The sequence below is a fragment of the Chiloscyllium punctatum genome, chromosome 25 (genome assembly GCF_047496795.1).
Source record: "Chiloscyllium punctatum isolate Juve2018m chromosome 25, sChiPun1.3, whole genome shotgun sequence".
Taxonomy (NCBI): domain Eukaryota; kingdom Metazoa; phylum Chordata; class Chondrichthyes; order Orectolobiformes; family Hemiscylliidae; genus Chiloscyllium; species Chiloscyllium punctatum.
This window is the reverse complement of record NC_092763.1, coordinates 26,701,870-26,725,681: the sequence shown is the minus strand read 5'-3', so window position 1 is coordinate 26,725,681 and position 23,812 is coordinate 26,701,870. Positions and strand designations below refer to the sequence as shown.

The 23,812-nt window shown below is 44.0% G+C and overlaps 1 protein-coding gene across 4 annotated transcripts in view; it reads right to left on the bottom strand.

Moving 5' to 3' along the window:
* The window catches only part of btk (Bruton agammaglobulinemia tyrosine kinase), a 123,122-nt gene that overhangs the window by 25,088 nt on the left and 74,222 nt on the right, over positions 1-23,812 (bottom strand). For all 4 annotated transcript variants that reach the window (XM_072594873.1, XM_072594876.1, XM_072594875.1 and 1 more), the window contains exons 9-10: positions 22,637-22,691; positions 17,878-17,957 (exon numbers count right to left, since the gene is read on the bottom strand). In XM_072594873.1, the coding sequence (XP_072450974.1) occupies positions 17,878-17,957; positions 22,637-22,691 (135 nt within the window). The remainder of the gene's footprint in view (positions 1-17,877; positions 17,958-22,636; positions 22,692-23,812) is intronic.

Here is a 23,812-nt window from a genome sequence, read left to right as displayed (position 1 = left end):
TCACAAGTATTCAGGAGCATGATAGAATACTTCCTATTTGCCTGGATGGGTGCAGCTCCAATAACACTCAAGAAGCTTGACACACCAGGACAAAGCAGCCCATTTGATTGGTATCACATCCACAAGCATTCACTCCCTCCACCACCAACACTCAGTAGCAGCAGTGTGTACCATCTACAAGATGCACTGCAGAAATTCACCAAGACTCCTTTGACAGCACCTTCCAAATCTTCCTTCTCGAAGGACAAGGACAAGAGATACATGGGAACACTACCACCTGAAAGTTCCCCTCCAAATCACTCATCAGCCTGACTTGGAAATATATCATTGTTCCTTCACTGTCACTGGGTCAAAATCCTGGAACTCCCTCATTAACAGATTTGTTGGTCTACCTCCAGCACATGGACTGCAGGGGTTCAAGAAGGCAGCTCACCACAACCTTCTCAAGGGCAAGTCGGGTTAGGCAGCCTAAATGCTACCCAGCCAGTGAACCCCATGTCTCATTAATGAATAAGAAAAGGAAATGTAAGTCTTTCTGTAAACTGTTAACTGGTTATGGGTTCATCGCCCAATAAAAACAATTCCTCTTTGTTTATTGCATCCACTCCTTCTAGGTTTTGAACAAGTCTGTCCAGAACTGCCTCTGTTCAGCAGAATGCAAACCCAGTCGCTTCAAACAACTGAAGTTTTTCATTGCTGATAGTAGACCAGCAGATCACTTCTGTACCCCCTCCAAGCCTTGATCTCCTTTCTGAGGTGTTCTGCTCAGGATTGATCACAACACTCTCAGTTGAGGCTGAACTAGTGTTTTAAGATTAGATTAGACTAGATTCCCTACAGTGTGGAAACAGGCCCTTCAGCCCAACAAGTCCACACTGAACCTCTGAAGATTAACCCACCCAGACCCATTTCCCTCTGACTAATGCACCTAACACTATGGGCAATTTAGCATGGCCAATTCACCTGACCTGCACATCTTTGGACTGTGGGAGGAAACTGGAGCGCCCGGAGGAAACCCACGCAGACATGGGGAGAATGTGCAACTCCACACAGACAGTTGCCTGAGGCTGGATTCAAAACTGGGACCCTGGTGCTGTGAGGCAGCAGTGTTGACCACTGAGCCACCGTGCCACCCCAATAGATATATAGAAGTCTTTCATGAGTTCAGAAAAATGCTGAAGCACTCAACATATCAGACAGCATTTGTGGACAGTGAAAGAGTGTTAATGTTTTGTGTCAATTACCTTTCTTCAGAGGATCAGAGGACAGAAATGTAACAATTTTGAACATGTAAAGAGAGGGAAAGGATGAAAGGGAAAATCTACCAGCTGAGAGATTAATGGACAAGCAATGTTATGGTACAGAAGGCACTGGGAGTGTTAGATGGTTACAGGGTAGAGGATTACAGAGTAGCTAGGAAAGAAATAAAAAAAAGGACTGAGAAGAGCGAGGAGGGGGTATGAAAAAGCCTTGGCAGGGAGGGTTAGGGAAAACACAAAGGCATGTACGTGAGGAATAAGAGAATGATCAGAGAGAGGGTAGGGCTGATCAGGGATAGTGGAGAGAAGTTGTGCCTGGAGTTTGAAGAGGTAGGGGAGACCCTAAATGAGTTTTTTTGCTTCAGTATTCACTGGAGAGAGGAATCTTGTTGATAGTGAGAACACCATGGACCAGGTATATAGGCTTGAACAGATGGATATTAACAAAGTGGAAATTCTGGGAAGCATCAAGATAGCTAAGTCCCCAGGGCCAGACCAGATGTATCCAAGGTTGCTACAGGAAGCGAGGAATGAAATTGCTGCGCCCCTGGCGATGATCTTTGCATCCTCACTCTCTATAGGAGTAGTATCGGATGATTGGAGGGAGGCGAATGTTGTTTCTCTGTTCAAGAAAGGAAATAAGGAAATCCCTGGGAATTACAGACCAATCAGTCTTACGTCTGTGGTAAGCAAGGTATTGGAAAGGATTCTGAGAGATAGGATTTATGACTATTTTGAAAAACATAGTTTGATTAAAGATAGTCAGCATGGCCTTGTGAGGGGCAGGTCATGTCTCACAAGCCTTCTTGCTTTCTTCGAGGATGTGACGAGACAAGTTGATAAAGGTTGAGCAGTGGATGTGATGTGTTGGATTTCAGTAAGGCACTTATAAGGTTCCCCACAGTAAGCTCATTCAGAAAGTTAGGAAGTATGGGATACAGGGAAATGTGGCTGGCTGGATACAGAATTGGCTGCCCAAAAGAAGACAGCGAGTGGTAGTGGATGGAAAGTATTCCGCCTGGAGGTTGGTGACCGGTGGTGTCCCACAGGGCTCTGTTCTTGGACCTCTGCTCTTTGTAGTTTTTATAAATGACCTGGATGAAGAAGTGGAAGGGTGGGTTAGGAAGTTTACTGATGACTCAAAGTAAATGGTGTTGTAGATGGTGTGGAGGGCTGTTGCAGGCTGCAATAAAACATTGACAGGATGTAGAGCTGGGCTGAGAAGTGGTAGGTGGATAAATGCGAAGGTCAAATTTTAATGCTGAATACAGGCTTAAGTCAGGATTCTTGGCAGTGTGGAGGAACAGCGGGATCTTGGGGTCCACGTACATAGGTCTCTCAAAGTTGCCACCCAAGTTGTTAGGGTTGCTAAGATGACATATGGTGTTTTGGCTTTCATTAACAGCAGGATTAAGTCTAAGAGCTGTGAGGTTTTGCTGCAGCTCTATAAAACCCTGGTAGACCACACTTGGAATATTGTGTCCAGTTCTGTTTGCTTCATTATAGGAAGGATGTAGATGATTTCGAGAGGGTGCAGAGGAGATTTACCAGGATGTTGCCTGGATTGAAGGGCTTGTCTTATGAAGAGACGTTGAGTGAGCTGGGGTTTTTCACACTGGAGAGAAGAAGGAAGAGAGGTGACTTGATAGAGGTGTACAAGGGAATGAGAGGCATAAGTAGAGTAGATGACTTTTCCCCAGGGCAGAAATGGCTATCATAAGGGGTCATAATTTTGAGGTGATTGGAGGAAGGTTTAGGGGAAATGTCAGAGGTAGGTTCTTTACGCAGAGAGTGGTGGGTGCATGGAATGGTAGTAAAGTCAGAGACATGAGGGACATTTAAGCAACTGCTGGACAAGGATGGCACAAGGATGGCAGTAAATTGTGGGGTGTATAGGTTAGGTTGATCTTAGATTAAGATAAATGCTTGGCACAACATTGTGGGCTGAAGGGCCTGTACTGTGCTGTACTGTTCTATGTTCTATGTTCTATGGTTGTGGAAACGAAACAAGAAAGATTTGTTCAAAGTGGGTATGAATGGCAGAAAAAGGAACTGTTGTATCTGTAACATGTAAAGCAAGAGTCTAACTGGGTAGCACAGTGGCACAGTGGTTAGCACTGCTACCTCACAGCGCCAGAGACCTGGGTTCAATTCCCGCCTCAGGCAACTGTCTGTGTGGAGTTTGCACATTCTCCCCGTGTCTGTGTGGGTTTCCTCTGGGTGCTCCGGTTTCCTCCCATAGTCCAAAAATGTACAGGTTAAGTGAATTGGCCATGCCAAATTGCCTGTAGTGTTAGGGGAATGGATCTGGGTGGGTTGCTGTTCGGAAAGTAATCTAAATAAAAACTGATTAATTTTATTTTTAAAATGGTGTGGCGGAGTTCACAGTCTGAAGTTGTTGAACTCAATGTTGAGTGCAAAAGGCTGTAAAGTGATCTAACTGGGAGATAATATGCTGTTCCTCTAGCTACAGTGTTATAGAATAGAATGGAATGGCAATTTTTTTGTCACTTGTATTTATGAAAATACAGTGCGGTGTGTATTAATCACAATAATTCAGTGCCATTTCAATTGCAGAAATTATAAAAGTAAATAATTGAGATGAAGATTAGATTCCCTACAATGTGGAAACAGGCCCTTCAACCTAACAAGTCCATACCGACCCTCCGAAGAGTAGCCCATCCCAACCATGATGGACAATTTAGCTTGGCCAATTTACCTGACCTACACATCTTTGGACTGTGGGAGGAAACCAGAGCACCCAGAGGAAACCCACACAGACACGGGGAGAATGTGCAAACTCCACACAGACAGTCACCCGAGGCTGGAATTGAACATGGGACCCTGGTGCTGTGAGGCAGTAGTGCTAGCCACTAAGCCACCATTCATCTTCTGTTCCCTCCACGGCAATCCAGGTTTATGGAGTGGCTATAGGATGCCACCACCAAAACTGCCCCGAAGGCCACTAAAGCAAGGATTTTCAGATTAGACCCACCATGCTGCCACCGCCAAGGCCTACACTCAAGCCATAGCCAGGAGGGACAGGAGGCCAGACCCAGCAAGTCACTGATGCTGAAGCCATCGTTCAGGCTGTCACCACTTCAGTTGCTGCCCGAAGCTGCCACATTACTGCCATAGCCACGAGGAACCAATTGGAACCCCCATGCCACCACTGCTATAGCCACCTTTGAAACTACTACCAGAAAGATCGGACCAGACCCACAGACAACGAAGCCCTTAACAAAGCTGCAGCCACTACGGTCACGAGGAATAGACATCCAGTTCCACCATGCTGCAGGACCTTGCAACCACAGCCACAGAAAAGAAGAAAAGGTGAATTTCGATACAAAACAGTAATAAAGAGATGAAGAAACAAAACAAAACAAAGAAAGAATAAATAAGATTGTGGCCGGCCAGGTGAGAGGAAAATATGGGCTCAGAGGCTGAACACTTCTTACGCTGCCGCCATCTTGAGATGCTGCAGATAGTGCTGCAGACTGAGGACAAATTGTCAGTGTGAGAGAAAATGGAGAATTCAAAGGACAGGTCATTGCAAAATCGGCTTTATGCTTGTAACAGAGGAGACAAAACGGTATTTGCTGCTTATGAAATGGTCTTCTTTCCACTGGGGAGATCAAATACAGACTGTGTAATTGTCTTGTCAAACACTTCCACTCAGTTCACAAGCAAGCATTCAGTTGCCCCCAGTTCTAATTCTCCACCTTACTTTCGCGCTGATGTTCTCCACTCTTGGCCTGCTGCAGCGTTCTACGGGAGCTCAACACAACCTCCAAGAACAGCACCTCAGCTTTCTATTTGATGTTAAATTCAAGACCCAACACTGTATCCGACAATTTCAGATTCAACTTCTGCCACCTTCATTTTGTTTCTTTTTTTTCAATTTTGTTTATTCTTGCTTTTCACAATTTTTGCTTTTGGACAAAGTTGATCATAATTCTGCCATTCATGCTCACCGTCTGCACTACAACAATTACCTTCCCTTGTGCTTTGTGTACCACAGACTCTTTCATCACTAATCTCTCGTGCCCTCCACACTACCACAGAGCTTCCCTATTGGTTTTTCTCCCCATCCCCCTCCCCCTCCCACTTACTCAAAGCCTGTTACATTTCTATCCTTACTTCAGTTCTGAGGAAAGTTCCTCAGCTTGAAACGTTACCTCTGATTCCATCTGCCCATGTACTGCCTGGCCTCCTGACTTATTCAGGATTTTCTGTCTTTATTTCCAATCTCCAGAGTCCTCAGTATGTTGTTTAACCATAATTTCCTTGGTGTTGTGCACTCGGCCTTTATTAACAAAGCACAAAATCCTGTACATTTTTGAAATTAACAATTATCCTATCACGTTCAAAGATTTGTGAACATATGCTCCCAGATCTTTTTGCTCCAACCCCAGTTTAAATCACACTGTGGTGTTGTTATAGTGGATACTCCCAAGATGGCACAATGTTTGAACTGAGCTGAGGACTGCTGTTGTTATTATGGCTATGCGGTCAGGAGTTTGTGGATAGGGGAGCATATGAACAAATTGGATCTAGTCTGCCATTCAACAAGATCATGGCTAATCAGATTTTAACCTCAACGATAATCACTCACCCTCTGGGTAATCAAGAATCTGTCTACCTCTACCTTTAAAATATTTAAAGATTCTGCATCCACTACCTTTCGAGAAAGGAAACTTCAAAGACTCACAACCCACTGAGAGAAAAAAAAGTTTTCTCATTTCTGTTTTAAATGGGTGACCCCTTATTTTAAACTCTGATCCCTGGTTCTAGATTCTCCCACAAGAGGAAATATCCTTTCAACATCCATCATCTCAAGTTCCCTCAGGATCTTTGGGCAACATGGTGGTTCAGTGGTTAGAACTTCTGCTTCACAACCCGAGGGACCTAGGTTCAATCCCAGCCTTGGGTAACTGTCTGTGTGGAGTTTGCACATTCTCCCTGTGTCTGTGTGGGTTTCCTCCAGTTTCCTCCCATGGTCCAAAGATGTGCAGGTTGGGTTGGCCATGCTAAATTGTCCCATCGTGCCCAGGGATGTGTAGGCAAGGTGGATCAGCCATGGTTAGTGCAGAATAGGGTGGGATACCCTTTCAATGGGCCAAATGGCCTCTATCTCAATGGCTAAATGCCTGTATCTGCACTGTAGGATTCTGTGCTCTTATATGTTATACATTAAGGACATCTCAGAGACAATGACCAGACTACTCCAGCTCCTAGGCATCATGGTAGCCCACAAACTTACCACCGCACTGAAACAGCTCCTGATGGATTTAAAGGACCCAGTACCAGTAGCCAGCAGAACAAACATCATATACAAAAAACCCTGCAAGGGCCGCAACAAAGATTACATTGGACATACGGGCAGGAAGCTAGCCACCAGGATACATGAGCATCAAAAAACATGACCAACTATCACTGGTATCCATACACACAAACAAAGAGGGATACCAGTTTGACTGGGACAATATATCCATCCAGGGACAGGCTAAACAAAGACACGCATGGGAATTCCTAGATGCCCGACGTTCAAACCAGAACTCTATTAACAAACATATCGATTATTGGACCCCATTTACCAACTTCTCAGAAACAGAACTGCAAGTGATATCACTCGCCAAAACAGATCAAGACACATAAATAGCAATTGGGACAGAACACCAATGCTTCATCGGAGGCTCACTGATGATGTTATCTCGCATGGTGACAAAACGTCTGAGAACAAACCCACCAGCTCATTGAGCAAACTTACAACCTGATGTTTATGTTTATAAAAATGGACACTGTAGCTTTCATTTGGTGTTAACAACTCTGTCTGGCCACAGTAACCTGGAACAAGCAGTGCCCTGATGCACTGTCCACACCTTGAGTAGATTGAATTTTTTCATTGCCTGTTTGTCACATTAACTCAGTGAGGAGCTCTATTTTCCAGAGCAAACCTGGGCTGGATTTAACACACACCAGCTCACAGGTTTGAAGAGAAGCTTAAATCCAGCAGATAGGCTGTCCACTGCTTCCGCACCTGCTCCTATCCCCACCCGAATTATACTAGTCCTGGGAGCAGTTTGGACAACACCCAACAATGAGCAAACTATTGCCTTTAAGGGAAAATTAATGCCCATTTAAGGCCCTCATCTCACTGCCACCAGTATTTATTGGGCAGTCTGAGGGGCCCAGACAAAGTTGCTCGTATAATTCAGGCCATGGTTCAGATTTGGCAACAGTCATTTCCCCACTTCCTTCTGAAATAACAAACTCCACCACAAGGTGATGCTAGCCATCCAGCTGACACATTCATCCACAACCATCTGTACTTTGAACCTCTGGGTGAACTTTTTTTGCTGAAACTATGTGGAGGTGCTGGTGTTGGACTGGGGTGGACAAAGTTAAAAAATCACACAACACCAGGTTATAGTCCCTAGAATTAGAATTCCTACAGTATGGAAACAGGCCCTTCAGCCCAACAAGTCCGCACCAACCCTCTGAAGAGTAACCCACCCACACCCTTCCCCATCCTATATTTCCCCCTAACTAACATACCTAACCTACGCAATCCTGAACACTACGGGCAATTTAGCATGGCCAATTCACCTAACCTGCACATCTTTGGATTGTAGGAGGAAACCAGAGCACCCGGAGGAAACCCACACAGACATGGGGAGAATGTGCAAACTCCACACAGACAGTCACCCGAGGCTGAAATCAAATCTGAGCCCCTGGTGCTGTGAGGCAGCAGTGCTAACCACTGAGCCACAGTGCCACCCCAACAGGTTTATTTGGAAGTACAAACGTTCAGAGTGCTGCACCTTCATCAGGTAGCTAGGGGCAGAATCCTAAGGCACAGAATTTGTAGGCAGTCAGTCCATGTGATATTTTATAAATTCCTGCATTGGAAATAGAACTGGTCTGACTCAAGATTGGAAACCAGACAGACTCTAACCTCACACCTTTAATGCATTGTCTGAGCTGAGATGTCATCTTAATTTATAAAACCTTAAATTATCTCGGGAATATATCTTGAAAGAAGTTCTGTGATTTACATATTAATGATCAAAACCTGCAACCCATTCTAAGTGATTAAAGACTTAGAAACAATCTATGTTTGTTCATTACATGGCATCAGCTGTATGAGACTTTGCTCTTTTTAATATAAATTCTGTGTCCCATGATCCTGCCCCACCTGATGAAGGAGCCGTGCTCTGAAAGCTAGTGCTTCCAAATAAATCTGTTGGACTATAACTTGATGTTGTGTGATTTTAATCTTTTTGCTGAAGACTAACTGTAGAGATGGGCCAGAAAATTGGGCAGGATCTCTTCCTGTTGTGGGAGCTGTCAGGTTTCCCTGTGGGATTGTGTTCTTCTCAGCTCATTGCGTGTGAATACTTGGGCAAGTGCAAAAACCTTACAGACAAGAAGACCACCCCTTGCTATCCACCACAGCCCCAGCTAGGACCCTCCATGCTCCAGAATCTGGATGTCCTGTTGGAAAAGCAACACTTCACTTTCAGCAAACCAGAAGCCTCACTCAACCCCTGCTCATCACCCCCACCCAACCTGGAGATATCAGAGATCAGGCAGAAAAGCAACACCTCCCTTGAGGTGCCCCTGAAGGCTGTCCTGGAGAGAATTGATGTTCTTTTCCCTGTGAACAATAGCAGGAGGCCATTCTGACAGGGCAGTGGAGCCTGTAGAGGTCAGGGGTGACTCAAGAGAACCTGGCTCTTGTGCCACAAGGGGATGAATGATCTGCCAGGGAGTGTGTCAGTGTCTGCACAATGCCTCATGCCCCAATGACTGTGAGCTAGCAATGTGAGGTTGTCACTGCAGAGGACAGTCACACTGGAGTCTGAGTGCTTGGTATCTCCATGAGATCCTCATATGCAGTCAGTCAGTGTCTGTTATTCATTGCAGCTATCTGTGTCGTACCAGCAGCACAGCTGTGATTCCACCTATTAGTCCTCTGCTAGGATTCACACTCAGCTTGCTGCCCTTTCACCGCAGAGAGGAGAATGTACACATTTGACAGCGTCTCACCAGGGGCTTGCAGTGGGGTAAGGACATAACCATAAAAAGGTGACCTTTTGAGCCAAGCTGTCTTTTTGAGTTCAGCTCCACCCTTGTTATGTTAACCGGTATCAGCCAGTGTGGGGCCAGATTGTCGACATACCCAGGCTTCACCATGAACACTGCAAGCATTCACCACAACAAGCCAGACTGTGGATAACTGAGACTTCTCCATGAGCTGATTGACATGGAGAGACTCCCCCACTAGCAACAGAAGTGGCTATGTAAAGGGCACAACTTAGCCAGGAAGTACCTGAAAAAGTTTGTGCTCACTGGAGTTTGGATGAAGGAGCCTAACTCATACTGACCAGATATGTGCCGCTGAGATATGGTCAGGTTTATGAACAGACATATTTCCTAACTTTGGCTCGCAGGATTTTGCTTGTGAATGTAATTCCAATGAACTTGAGGCATTTTGTGGTCTACTAATGATTGCAAAACAGGTCAGGGAAAGTAGAGCTGAACATAGAATGGTACAGCCCAGGAACAAGCCCTTTGGCTCACTATGACGATGAGCCTGTTCTAAACTAATCCTACCTCTGTGGGGTAGCACATGGTCCACATCCCTCTATTCTCTTGGACAAAGTGAGGACTGCAATGCTGGGGAGTTACAGTCGAAAAGTGTGGCACTGGAAAAGCACAGCAGATCATTCCTGATGAAGGGCTCCTGCCCAAAACATTGATCCTCCTGCTCCTTGGATGCTGCCTGACCTGCTGCGCTTTTCCAGCACCACCCTTTTAAACCCATCCCAGTATTCTCTGCCTGTTCACATGTCTCTCTAATTACCTCTTAAACATTGTTATCTGCTTCTACCAAGAATCAAGGTGGGATTAGTTTTATGGTCACCAACACAGAAATGAACTCTCAACACCAGATTTATTTGTCAATTTCAAATTTCTTTGTTTTTGCTCAGTGACCCCGGAGCATTGACCTGAAAGTTATTGAGAAGTCAGTACCAAAACAACCGGCCACTATGTGTTTGATTCCTGCACTTTTAAAAACCTCTGGGTGGGCATGGACGAATCTGCCCACTATGACTAGGAAGAAGGATACGTTGTATCTCCTTCCCATTCCTTGCTGGCATCTGGTATGGCTGAGTGAGATCTGAGGCACTGGGTTTCAGTGGAGCAACAGGAACATCCAGCCTCCCAATATCAGTGCAATGTAACTTCTCTATTCCTTTGCCTGAATTTTGAGAGTGAGACAGATGAAGCTGCAATTCCCAGAAAGCAATTTTGAGTATCGGGCGTCTTGCTGTAGTAGTATAGGGCCTTGCTGAGGCCACACCTTGAGAGTTGTGAGCAGTTTTAGAACATAGAACATTGAACTGAACAGAACAGGAACGGGGCCTTCAACCGATGGTGTTGTGCCGAACATGATGCCAAATGAAACTAATCTCTTCGTCCATCTCCCTCCATTCTTGGCATATTCATGTGCTTATCTAAAAGTTCCACCTCTCACCTTAAATGCATAGCCCTTAGTATTAGACATTTCAACTCTGGGAAAAAGATTCTGACCGTCAACCCTATCTATGCATCTCATTATTTTATAGACTTCTATCAAGACTCCCTTCAGCCTCTGCTGCTCTTGAGAAAACAACCCATGTTTTTCTAGCATCTTCTTATAGCTCATTACAGGTTCACCAGCATGATTCCTGGGATGGCAAGACTGACATATGAGGAAAGATTAGATCAACTGAGCTTGTACTCACTGGAATTTAGAAGAATGAAGGGGATCTCATAGAAGCATATAAAATTCTATGGATCTGGACAGATTAGATGCAGGAAGGATGTTCTTGCTATTGGGGAAGTGCAGAATGAGGAGTCACAGTCTTAGAATAAAGGGTGAGTCATTTAGGACTGTGATGAGGAAGAATTTCTTCACTCAAGGAGTTGTGAACCTATGGAATTCTCTCCCACAGGAAGCTGTTGGGGTCAGTTCATTAGATACATTCAAGAGGGAGTTGGACATGGCCCTTGTGGCTAAAGGGATCAAGGGAGAGACAGCGGGAATAGGATACTGAGATTACATTATCATTTGACTTGTTGGGCAGGCTTAAAGGGCTTAATGGCCTACTCCTGCACATATTTTCTGTTCCTATGTTTCAACACTTACATAATGTTGCAAAGCAGACATTCCCCAACGGTCAGGGAAAGCAGCCTGCTAACATTACGTTTGCAAAGTGATTCTGACTCCAAGCTGCTGAATGCTCTCCCTTCCTAGAATACCCACACAAATTACACCGTACATATATGTCAAAGAGGGCAGGCATGGTGAGGGTGACGGTAAAAGTGGTAGTCTGGCGCACTGATCTCTACACTGCTGAAGCCAAACGCCAACTCGAGGACACCTCTTCCTATGGCCCCCTCGACCATGACCCCACCCCCCATCACCAAACCATCATCTCCCAGACCATACAGAACCTCATCACCTCAGGAGATCTCCCACCCACAGCTTCCAACCTCATAGTCCGGGAACCCCGCACTGCCCGGTTCTACCTCCTTTCCAAGATCCACAAGCCTGACCACCCTGGCCAACCCATTGTCTCAGCATGCTCCTGCCCCACTGAACTCATCTCTACATACCTCGACACTGTCCTATCCCACCTAGACCAGGAACTCCCCACATACATTCGAGACACCACCTACGCCCTCCACCTCCTCCAAGACTTCCGTTTCCCCGGCCCCCAACGCTTTATCTTCACCATGGATATCCAATCCCTCTACACCTCCATTCGCCATGACCAGGGCCTCCAAGCCCTCTGTTTTTTCCTCTCCAGACGTCCCCAACAGTACCCTTCCACTGACACTCTCATTCGTTTGGCCGAACTGGTCCTCACCCTTAACAATTTCTCCTTCGAATCCTCCCACTTCCTCCAGACCAAACGGGTAGCCATGGGCACACGTATTGGCCCCAGCTATGCCTGTCTCTTTGTTGGCTACATAGAACAGTCGATCTTCCGTAATTACACCGGCACCACTCCCCACCTCTTCCTCCGCTACATTGATGACTGCATTGGCGCCACCTCGTGCTCCCTCGAGGAGGTTGAGCAATACATCAACTTCACCAACACATTCCACCCTGACCTTAAATTTACCTGGACCATCTCTGACACCTCCCTCCCCTTCCTGGACCTCTCCATCTCCATTAATGACGACCGACTTGACACTGACATTTTTTACAAACCCACCGACTCCCACATCTACCTGGATTACACCTCTTCCAACCCTACGTCTTGCAAAAATGCCATCCCGTATTCCCAATTCCTCTGCCTCCACTGTATCTGATCCCAGGAGGACCAGTTCCACCACAGAACACACCAGATGACCTCCTTCTTTAGAGACCGCAATTTCCCTTTGCACGTGGTTAAAGATGCCCTCCAACGCATCTTGTCCACATCCCGCACCTCCGCCCTCAGACCCCACCCTCCAACAAGGACAGAACGCCCCTGGTGCTCACCTTCCACCCTACCAACCTTCGCATAAACCAAATCATCCGCCAACGTTTCCGCCACCTCCAAAAAGACCCCACCACCAGGGATATATTTCCCTCCCCACCCCTTTCCACCTTCCGCAAAGACCGTTCCCTCCACGACTACCTGGTCAGGTCCATGCCCCCCTACAACCCACCCTCCCATCCTGGCACCTTCCCCTGCCACCGCAGGAACTGCAAAACCTGCGCCTACACCTCCTCCCTCACCTCCATCCAAGGCCCTAAAGGAGCCTTCCACATCCATCAAAGTTTTACCTGCACATCCACTAATATCATTTATTGTATCCGTTGCTCCCAATGCGGTCTCCTGTACATTGGAGAGACTGGACGCCTCCTAGCAGAGCGCTTTAGGGAACATCTCTGGGACACCCGCACCAAACAACCACACCGCCCTGTGGCCCAACATTTCAACTCCCCCTCCCACTCTGCCAAGGACATGGAGGTCCTGGGCCTCCTTCACCGCCGCTCCCTCACCACCAGACGCCTAGAGGAAGAACGCCTCATCTTCCGCCTCGGAACACTTCAACCCCAGGGCATCAATGTGGACTTCAACAATTTCCTCATTTCCCCTTACCCCACCTCACCCTAGTTCCAAACTTCCAGCTCAGCACTGTCCCCATGACTTGCCCTACCTGCCTATCTTCTTTTCCACCTATCCACTCCAGCCCCACCGCCCCCGACCTATCACCTTCATCCCCTACCCCACTCACCTATTGTACTCTATGCTGCTTTCTCCCCATCCCCACCCTCCTCTAGCTTATCTCTCCACCCTTCAGGCTCTCTGCCTTTATTCCTGATGAAGAGCTTTTGCCCGAAACATCGATTTTACTGCTCCTCGGGTGCTGCCTGAACTGCTGTGCTCTTCCAGCACCACTAATGCAGAAAATGGTGAGGGTGACGGTCAGATCATGCCAAGCCTGCAGTTGGTAGAGTTGTTGTCTGGGAAGAGGGAGGATAAACTGCTGGAGGGCAGGAGGCACATAGCAATTGGAACACATTAACACACTGCCTACCAGCCTCCTGTGGCACATGATTGACTTGAAGCTAATCAGTTGCTGCAGATTGTTGCAGTGACAGGCATGATTCCCTCGACTGAGGCACTGACATGAAGTATCAGCATTCACAAGCACAATCAGAAAGGATCCACCCAACTTCAAAGTTCATTGTCAGCTACGTACCGTACTCCATTTTTCAATATACATACACCCTGCAGTGCTGCTAATGCTGCTGTGAGTCTCACTGAGCCTCAGCACTAAGTCAACAGTTTTACTTCCCCTTTACACTGTCTGCTGTCCCTTCCAGTCACAGCAGATAACTAACAAGCTGCAGTTAATGGAGACGAACAGAACCTCAGAGTCACATCTGGAGTCTAATATTAGCCACTCAAAACACCCGGATACAAATCAAGATTATTTTTGGTATTTATCAAGGTGAGGATTCTCAACAAGATAGAACACATTTCTTTACACGATATATGTGTAAGCATCAAACACTCTCAGGGCAAGTACAACACAGGGATAAAAACACAGCAGAGCTCCCCTTATATTGTTCCCATCAATCACTCCCAGGATGGGTACAACACAAGGACAGATGCAGAGCAGAGCTCCCTTTTAATTGTCCTCATCAAATACTTCCAAGACTAGTACAACATGATCTTAGATACAGTGTAAAGTTCCCTCCACATTGCCCCCAATACTGTCAGGACAGGAACATCTTTCCATTTCTCATTCTTGACCTGAAACCGGAGGCTGAACCTGAAAATGTTAACATCCTAGCTGTATCTACTTCTTAGTTTTATTGAGAATTTAACATTTTGTTCTTTAAGTACTTGCATTTCCCATTTATTTTGCAACTGTGAAAGAAAAATATGTTAATGTCTTAAAATTGATGTCACATGGGCAGTGGCCAAGAGGAAGTAAAGATATTCTAATATCAATCCGAGGTATGCCACTAATCTTCTGCCCAAAGTAGGTTTACCATCTACAAAGTGGCTGCCTGTGATTCTGAATCTTTTAATCGTAACATATGGCAACTGCCTGCTGTGAAAGAGAGTTGTGGTTTGCCTTCCCTACAACTATCCTGTACAGAACTGGTCAGAATGGAAGTACAGCTCTGCATATCTAAAGGACCCGAGATTGGATTCTACTCAGAAATCCAGAGCTCTCTCTTAATGAAGAGAAAGTGAAGTGGCAATCTGCGAGTGATTGTCACTCCTTGGAAAACCTGGTCCATAGTTCTCTTATTTGTCTTATTCGCGATCACAGCAAGGGCAACTTTTATCAGCTATCCTTAGTTGTCCTTGAGAAGGTGGTGGTAGTGAGACACCCTATTGAATGCCTGCAGTCTCTGTGGCATAGGTAGACCCTCATAACTGGCCTTATATTAACAGGAATGTTTTTGGATTCTGTGCATTGCAGTAATTTTAATTGTGCAGTGTTGAAAAATGTCAGTGGCGAATTGACCCTCTGTTGTCCCTTGCCTTTCCAATTGAGTTATTTGAAGGACAGTTTGAACCAGGTAGAAATTGCTTGAAAGATTCAATAACAGACCTAATCTAACTTTACCCAAACTTAAAAATATATTAATCCTAACATATTTCAACTTTTTTGTATGTTTTTGCTGAACTTTAACTCCTGTTGGAACATTGTCCTCTACAATCCAATGTCAAACCCTCTTTTGGTGCACTCCACAATTCAAAGGTAAAATTGTTTCCTCTCCCACCTCAATTAAGACCTCACCCATCTCTTCACATAAGACCATTGTTTGCCTTGTGCAACATACCTCCATAGGGAAATATTGGTGCTATGCCACACACTGATTGCTTCATTTCATGCAAATTGACTTTCCACCACTACACGCAGTTAAAAACTTCGCAACATAGATACCACAAAATTCAGGAAACTTAGGAAGTAGTAATGAAATACACAGCAGCATCAAACCTAGAGTTATAGAGAAAGATGCTCACTGAAAAACTGGTCAGGACAAACACAATTAGCTTGGTACAGAGGAATTAGAAATGGGAGAAAGTGCAAAGGGAATAGTGATAGAGAACTTGAAGCTCGGGGTTCATTCTAAATATTATCTTTCAGTCATGTTTGGATTAAGGCATTAACAATGTTAATATTTATTATCCATTAAGAATTGCTGATGAAAATTGTTGAGCTTTCACAGCAGTGTAGTAAAGACCCTCTGAAAGTGTTCTCAATCCTAACAAATATGGTCTGTTTTTCTTGTTGATTCCTTGAAATAGTGATCTTGTCTTCTATTTATTCCAGGAACCTGTCCCTCACGCAGGTTCTGCAAATTTGCTGTTCCCAGTCTATCGGAAGATTATTGCCCACATGGTTAATTACCCTTATTACATGCACTGTTAATTTTCTGAATTGTATTCAACGCTAAAACCCCAACTACTGGAAAAAAACCTATAAATAAGTCCCATCACTGTTTACTGTCTCTTGCTGTTTCACAGCTCCATATAAACTAATTTCACTTCCATTTTGTTTAACTAAGATCCTCTCTCTCTCTCTCTCTGTGCTGACTTTATGTCATCCTTTATTAACAGGGAAACCAATCCTCCTTTTTCAGTTTATCTGTTTCTTTTAAAATACTCCCCAAATTTGGATACCTTGCCCCTGCATCTAATGGTAATTCAATCAAAGCTATCTGTGTTATTAATTCATCCAGTTTCTAATGAATGTTTCACAAAGTCACATAGCTTTGATGTATGTTTGGTTTTCTTCAATGTTACCTTAATGATTATTGCCTGATTAATGTTACATTCACTGTCCTTTTCTGACGCTCTCTGCTTCATTTTGCCTCAAACACTGTTCTACTCTAGAGCCTTGACCATTTCCCCTGTTGTTTTTCAATCTCCTGTTTCCTGGATCTCACCATCTCCTCTGTACTAGTTTCCTGCCTCTTGCTCTGGCCCTTATCAAATATCAATGGTACCAGGAGAAAGTGAGCTCTGCAGATGCCAGAGGTCAGAGTTGAAGAGTGTGTTGCTGGAAAAGCACAGCCAGTCAGGCAGCATCTGAGGAGCAGGAGAGTCCATGTTTCAAGTATAAGCTCTTCCATGAGGAAGAGCTTTTCCTGATGAAGAGCTTATGCTTGAAACGTCGATTCTCCTGCTCCTCGGATGCTACCTGACCAGCTCTACTTTCCCAGTAACACACTCTTTGACTATCAATGGTACCAGCCTACGCTGAGCGGAGTCCATCTCAATGGAACAGATTCCTCTCATCCTTGTTTTTTGATACTTTGATGACCTCCTTCCACTTTCCCTGTGCTTCCTGATTCCCTTCAATGGCTGTCATGCTTTTACCTGACTTCAGGAGAATGTGAGCAGAACTAAAGGAGACATTTTGGGATTGAACAGGGGTAAATTTAAAATGAATCTGTCAAAATTTCACTGAGTGACGCCACTCCCTAGGAAACAGTAGCAGCATCTAGTATTGATAAATACAAACATAAGTTAGGTTCCTTTCTGAAAAGAACATGCTGGGTAGAGTATACGGTTAAATTGGGGAGATGATGTGTGGTGAATTAGGATCCTTCATAGGAATGAGTGATTTTGGATCAATGATTCCAATTACTGTGAGTTTCACTCACCCTCTATTTGGGACTATAGCACATTGACTAGTAAAGTGATTAGTCAACAAGTCAATTATCATTGTGTCCATGCACTACCAGGATGCTCGAAGTTAAGATGTTTAAGATATTTATAGTAATTATGCTGCTTGTATCAGTGATGTGAGCTGATGTCAGATACATTGGAAACAAAGGGAGAGAAAAACGTCCTGGAACACATAAGTAGTGAATGAATATTAATCAGATTCTAACTCACTATGCTTTCCAGTTCAATTCTATTGAAAACATACAGACCCCAGTCTAGTAATACTCTAGTATTATTGCAAATGGAGTACAGTCCATTTTTATTCAATAACTCGAGTTTCAATGTCAATGAAACGGCAAGCTTGCTGACCAAGCTCCTATTGAAATTGGCCATGCTGTTAGACAAAGCAATGGCAGAGTTTGACCTACCCTGGTGCTTTGCTGTACACAGACATTGTGTATTTTCCAGCCTGGCTTGAGTTCCTGAGCAGGAATGCGCCTTCCTTACCCTACAAAGGATACATAAATTACTGCATTAACAGGCAAAAGGATAACATAGAAGACAAAATACCATCACAATTCAAGAGATTCAGATTTTTAAAAATAACAACAATAAAAAGATTTTAAGGCAGAAAAGATATTCAATAAGAATATGAGAAAAAGCAGCAGGAGTAGCCTGTCGAATCTGCTTTGACACTAAATCCATCCATGGCTGATCTTCTCCCTGAACCATATTTAAAGGGAGGCAGTGTTGCAGTGGCAATGTCACAAGGCTAGCAATCCAGAGCCCCAGGCTAATGTCCTGGAGACCTGGCGTTGAGTCCCACTGTTATTGGACAATGAATAAATCGATAAGAAAGTCAGGTTACGATTGTTTCTTTCACGCAGGGAGGCCAGCCTTAGCATAATGGTGTATTACAAACACTTCCATGCTTTATACACCCATTTGCAATTACAACATGACAAAAAATGTAACCCTTAACTAAATGAAACTGATTCAATCCCAACATCAACATCAACCCTTGTGGAATCAAGGGTTATGGAGATAAGGCAGGAACAGGATATTGATTAAGGATGATCAGCCATGATCATATTGAATGGTGGTGCAGGCTCGAGGGGCAGAATGGCCTACTCCTGCACCTATTGTCCATTGTCTATTGTCTGACATGACAAATGATGAAGTGTGAATATAATTAAAAATCTGAAATCACAAAGCTAGTTTAATCGTGACCATGTAATCAATGTCAACTGTTGTAAATAGTGATCTGGTTATTAATGTCCTTTAGAGAAGGATATCTGCCGATTCCACCTGGTATGGCCTACAAGTTGACTCCAGACCCACAGGAATGTAGCTGACTCTTAAGTGCCCTCTGCAATGGTTCAGCAAGTCATTTGGTTCAAGGGCAATTAGGGATGGACAGAAAATGATGCCTAGCCAGTGAGACTCATGTCCACCAGTGTAAAAAGTCTTCGCTGCACATTGTCCTTACCCCTTAATTCCCTGAAAGACCTAAAATTTTTCTCTCCCTGTCTTCAATGTATTGAATGATGGAGCATCTCCAATCCTCTGAGGTAGGGAATTTCAAAGATTCATTTCCTGCTGAGGGAAGAAATATTCACTCGTCTCTGTCCTAAATAATCAATTCTTTTCCTGAGACTGCGTCCCTGCATTCATGATTCCCCACTGAATAGAATCAGTTTCTCAGTGTCTACCCTGTCAAGCCCCTTTATAAATGTCCATTTTCAATTAGATTAGCTCTCATTCTGTGAACTTCAGAGATGGTAGGCCCAATTTACTTGGTTTCTCAGAACAGGACAATGCACTCATCCCAGCTACCAATCTCAGGAACCTTCGCTATACCTGACCCTCTGCATGTCCACCTTTCTTGAAATGCAGAACCAACCTACTTAATACCCATTTGGAAAGGCATGAGTTTATTAGGGATAGTCAGCATGGCTTTGTCAGATGGCGGTCATGCCAAACAAATTTGTTAGAATTTTTTTTGAAAATGTGATCAAGTGTGTAGCTGAGGGAAGTTCAGTTGAATATATGGATTTTAGCAAAGCTTTTGATAAAGTCTGACATAGGAGACCAATCGAGAAGGTTAAAGCACATGGAATTGAGGGAAACTCGGCAAAATGGATCAGAAACTGACAGTAACAGGACACAAAGGTAGAAGCCAGTTTGAGTGACTGGAGGCCAGTGTCCAGCATGTACCACAAGAATCAATACTGGGACTCTTATTGTTTGTTATATGTATAAATGATATAGATGAACATGTGGGAGAAATATTAAGCAAACTTGCAGATGACACCAAGATTGCTAGAGTTGTTAATAGTGAAGAAAATGGTTGTAGGTTACAGGAAGATATAAATTGATTGATCAGATGGGCAGACCAGTAGCAGATGGTATTTAACTCTGACAAGCGTGAGGGGAGGCGCTTTGGAAGAAGAAAAAAAGTGAGCAAGTGTTTAATGAATGGCAGGACACTGAGTAGCTTAGAGGAAAAGAGGAATCTTGGGGTGATGATTCACACATCCGTGAAATCAGCAGAGCATGTGAATAGGACAATTAAAAGGCATATGTGTCACTTCCTTTCATCGGTCATGGAATAGAGTAAAAGAGCAAGGAAGTAATGTTGGAGTTGTATAGAGCATTAGTCAGGCCAAACTGGAGTACTGCATGTAGTTCTGGTTGCCTCACTTGAGGAAGGATGTGATAGTACTGGAGGAGGTACAGAGAAGGTTCACCAGGATTTTGCTTAGGATAGAGAAATTGAGCTGTAAGAGAATAGATAGGTTTGGATTGTTTTCTTTAAAACATAGAAGACTGAGGGGGGACATGATTGAGGCGCATAAGATTATGAGGGGTATGAGCAGGGTGAATAGACATTAGCTGTTCCCGTGGTTGAGGGGTCAATCACAAGAGATTATAGTTTTATGGTAAGGGACGGGAGATTCAGAGGGGATTTTGGAAAATATGTTTTCACTCAGCAAGTGGTGGGAATCTGAAATGCACTGTCTGGGAAGGCTGTGGAAGCTGGAAGCCTTACAACATTTAAAAACAATATCTGGATGAGTCCTTCAGATATCATAATATTCAATGATATGGGCCAAGTGCAGGAAATTGGAATTAGTGCACTTTTAGTGGGAGTTATGTAGTGCAGATTTGATGGGTTGAAGGGCCTTTTCTGCACTGCATGAATCTATGAATCTAAAACAACATGTAGGATGTCTAGTTTAATCTCACTAAAGTCTTTATCAATTGCAGCAAAACTTCTCTATTCCCATACTCTAATCCTTTGTAATAAAGGCCAGCATGCTACTTGCTTTCTTAATTGCATGTTGGAAATGCATGCTAATTTCTAGATTAATTGTATGATCAGACCCTTTGAATAACAACTACATTTACAAGCTTTCTTTCCTTTTATTTTTATTCTTAATTAAAGTAAATAATCTCACACTTCCTTGCGTTGTACTCGATCTGCATTTTATGACCCAATATGTTAACCTTTTTTGCAGCTACTTTGTTACTTTTCCCACAATTTACATGATCACCTCACTTCAACTCATTAGTAAACTTAGATAATTATGCTCGGTCCCTTTGTGCATGTCACTTATATAGACTGCAAACAGCTGAGGCCCCACCACTCATCCTTGCAGCATGCCACTTGTCACAGCTTCTACAGTTAGATCTTCAAGAATGAAGGCAAGAGTTTGTGCAATCTCATGCAGCACAAACACAGGTGAGAAAAGTGCTCTGACACTCACAGGAGGGAGCATTTCAACCCTTCTCCTGAAGATCAGTCCCACTGTTCGCAACAGATCTGGTCTAGGCTCAAATTCCAAAGAGTGAGGTACTCGTACCAGCAACTCATTCAATTGACTGGATTGCATTGTGGTTAATCACGTCTATTGGTCAATAGATTGCACTTAATAGGATATTGTATTCATAGAGTAGGGTCTCTGTAGGACTCAAGTTCTAATGCGTTTTAGGAGTGGTATTTTTATTTAACCCCAAACTGTAATAACTTGGGAGTGTTTGATAAGGAGGACACCATAGAGGGAGCTTTACTCTATACTTAAATCTATGCTGTTCCTGTCCTTGGCGTGATTGAAGGTTACAGTGTAAATGGAACTTTACTCTACAACTAATCTCACACTGTACTTTCTCTGTGAGTGTTTGATAGGGACAGTGTGGAGGCAGCTTTACTCTGTATTAAACCCTGTACAGTGCTTGTCTTAGGAGTGATGATGTGGAGGAAGCGGTGTTGGACTTCGGTGGACAAATTTAAAAATCACACAATACCAGGTTATAGTCCAACAGGTTTATTTGGAAGCACTAGCTTTTGCAGTGCTGCTCCTTCATCAGGTAGCTGTGGAGCAGGATTCTAGACCACAGAATTTATAGCAAAAGATGATAGTGTCATACAGCTGAAATGATATATTGAACAAGCCTAGATTGCTGTTAAGTCTTTCATCTTTTAGAATGGGTTGCAGGTTTTGGTTCATTAATATGTAAATCCCAGAACTTCTTTTAAGTCACATTCCCGTGATAGCTTAAGTTTTATATTTAAAAAGTGACATCTCAGCTCAGACAACTCATTAAAGGTGATTCTCCTGCTTCTAGAAATAGAACCAGTCTGACTTAAGACTGGGATCCAGACAGACTCTAACCTCATACCTTTAATGCATTGCTTGAGCTGAGATGTCACTTTTTTTTTATAAAACCTTATGTTATCTTGGCAATGTGATTTAAAAGAAATTCTGGGATTTACATATTAATGAACCAAAACCTGCAACCCATTCTAAAAGATGAAAGACTTAACAGCAACCTAGGCTTGTTCAACATATCACTTCAGCTGTATGACACTACAATCTTTTGCTATAAATTCTGTGTCTCATGATCCTGCTCTACTGGTTGCATGATGAAGGAGCAGCACTCCAAAAGCCAGTGCTTCCAAATAAACCTGTTGGACTATAATCTGGTGTGGTGTGATTTTTAACTTTGTCTTAAGAGTAATGGATGTGGACAATATAGAGAGAGCTTCACTCTGTGTCTAACCCTGTGCTGTACCCATCCTGGGAGTGTTGGCTTTGTGATCTCTGAACCACTCTTTTGCATAGTCACACTGTTAGGTTTTGACATTTTGTATAGTAAAGGAGAAGAGTGAAAAATAATCATTACCTCCTGTTTCAGCAGCTGCTCTGCTTTGCTCCTTGTGATTTCTTTGTTATACCATCTGTGTGAGGACAGGACAATGGTAAATATTTCTGTTCATTGCAAATCTGCTGCGTGCTCACTTTTTTTTTAAGATTAGATTACTTACGGTGTGGAAACAGGCCCTTCAGCCCAACAGGTCCACACCGACGCACAACCCACCCAGATCCATTCCCCTACACCTAACATTACAGGCAATTTAGCATGGCCAATTCACCTAACCTGCACATTTTTGGACTATGGGAGGAAACCGGAGCACCCCCACGGGGAGAATGTGCAAACTCCACACAGTCAGTTGCCTGAGGCAGGAATTGAACCCAGGTCTCTGGTGCTATGAGGCAGCAGTGCTAACCACTGTGCCACCATGCTACCCACTTGATCAGGTCCTGAGATTTATCTACCTTTGTGTTTTCTAAGACCTCCAGCATTTCCTCTTCTACTGCATTCTTTCTTATTGGTTTGACTGGTATGGTCTCTCTGTGAGTATCAAATCTATTGGAATGGAATACAGAGCCTGTAGTGGGGCCAGTGGTCCAGAAGGCATTGACTAGATCTCTTAGGCCGATCCCCAGGGTTTACTCCATCAGATAATGCTGTATAATCTATAAGTATGGGCAACACTCCTGCTATGAAACAATTCAAGTCACCTTCTGCCTAGCCGAAGCAGATTTATCATTTTCAAGGCAGAGGTCACTATGTGGCAGCAGTGTGTACCATCAACAAGGTGTACTTCTGCAACACACAAATCCATTTCTGAGAGTACCTTCCGTTATCATCAAAAAGAAATGGCAAAAGGTACATGGGAGCAGCACACCCTGCAGGATCCCCTCTAAGACGCACATCAACCTGATTTGGAACGACATTACTTGACTGGGTTAAAATACTGGAACTCCCTCACTAACACCACTGTGGGTGTATCTATACACAACAGACTGCAATGGTTCAAAAAGGTTGTTGCTCCCAACTTTTCCAGGGCAGGTAGAGATAGCAAATTAAAATTGGCCTATTCAGCAAAGCCCATATACCATGACTGATAAAAAGACTGACTAATTACAGAAACATGGCATAAAATCTAGCATGATTATTAATGCCCTTCTGAGGGAGTGCTGCACTATCAGAGAGTCAGTAATGAGAGACTGCTGC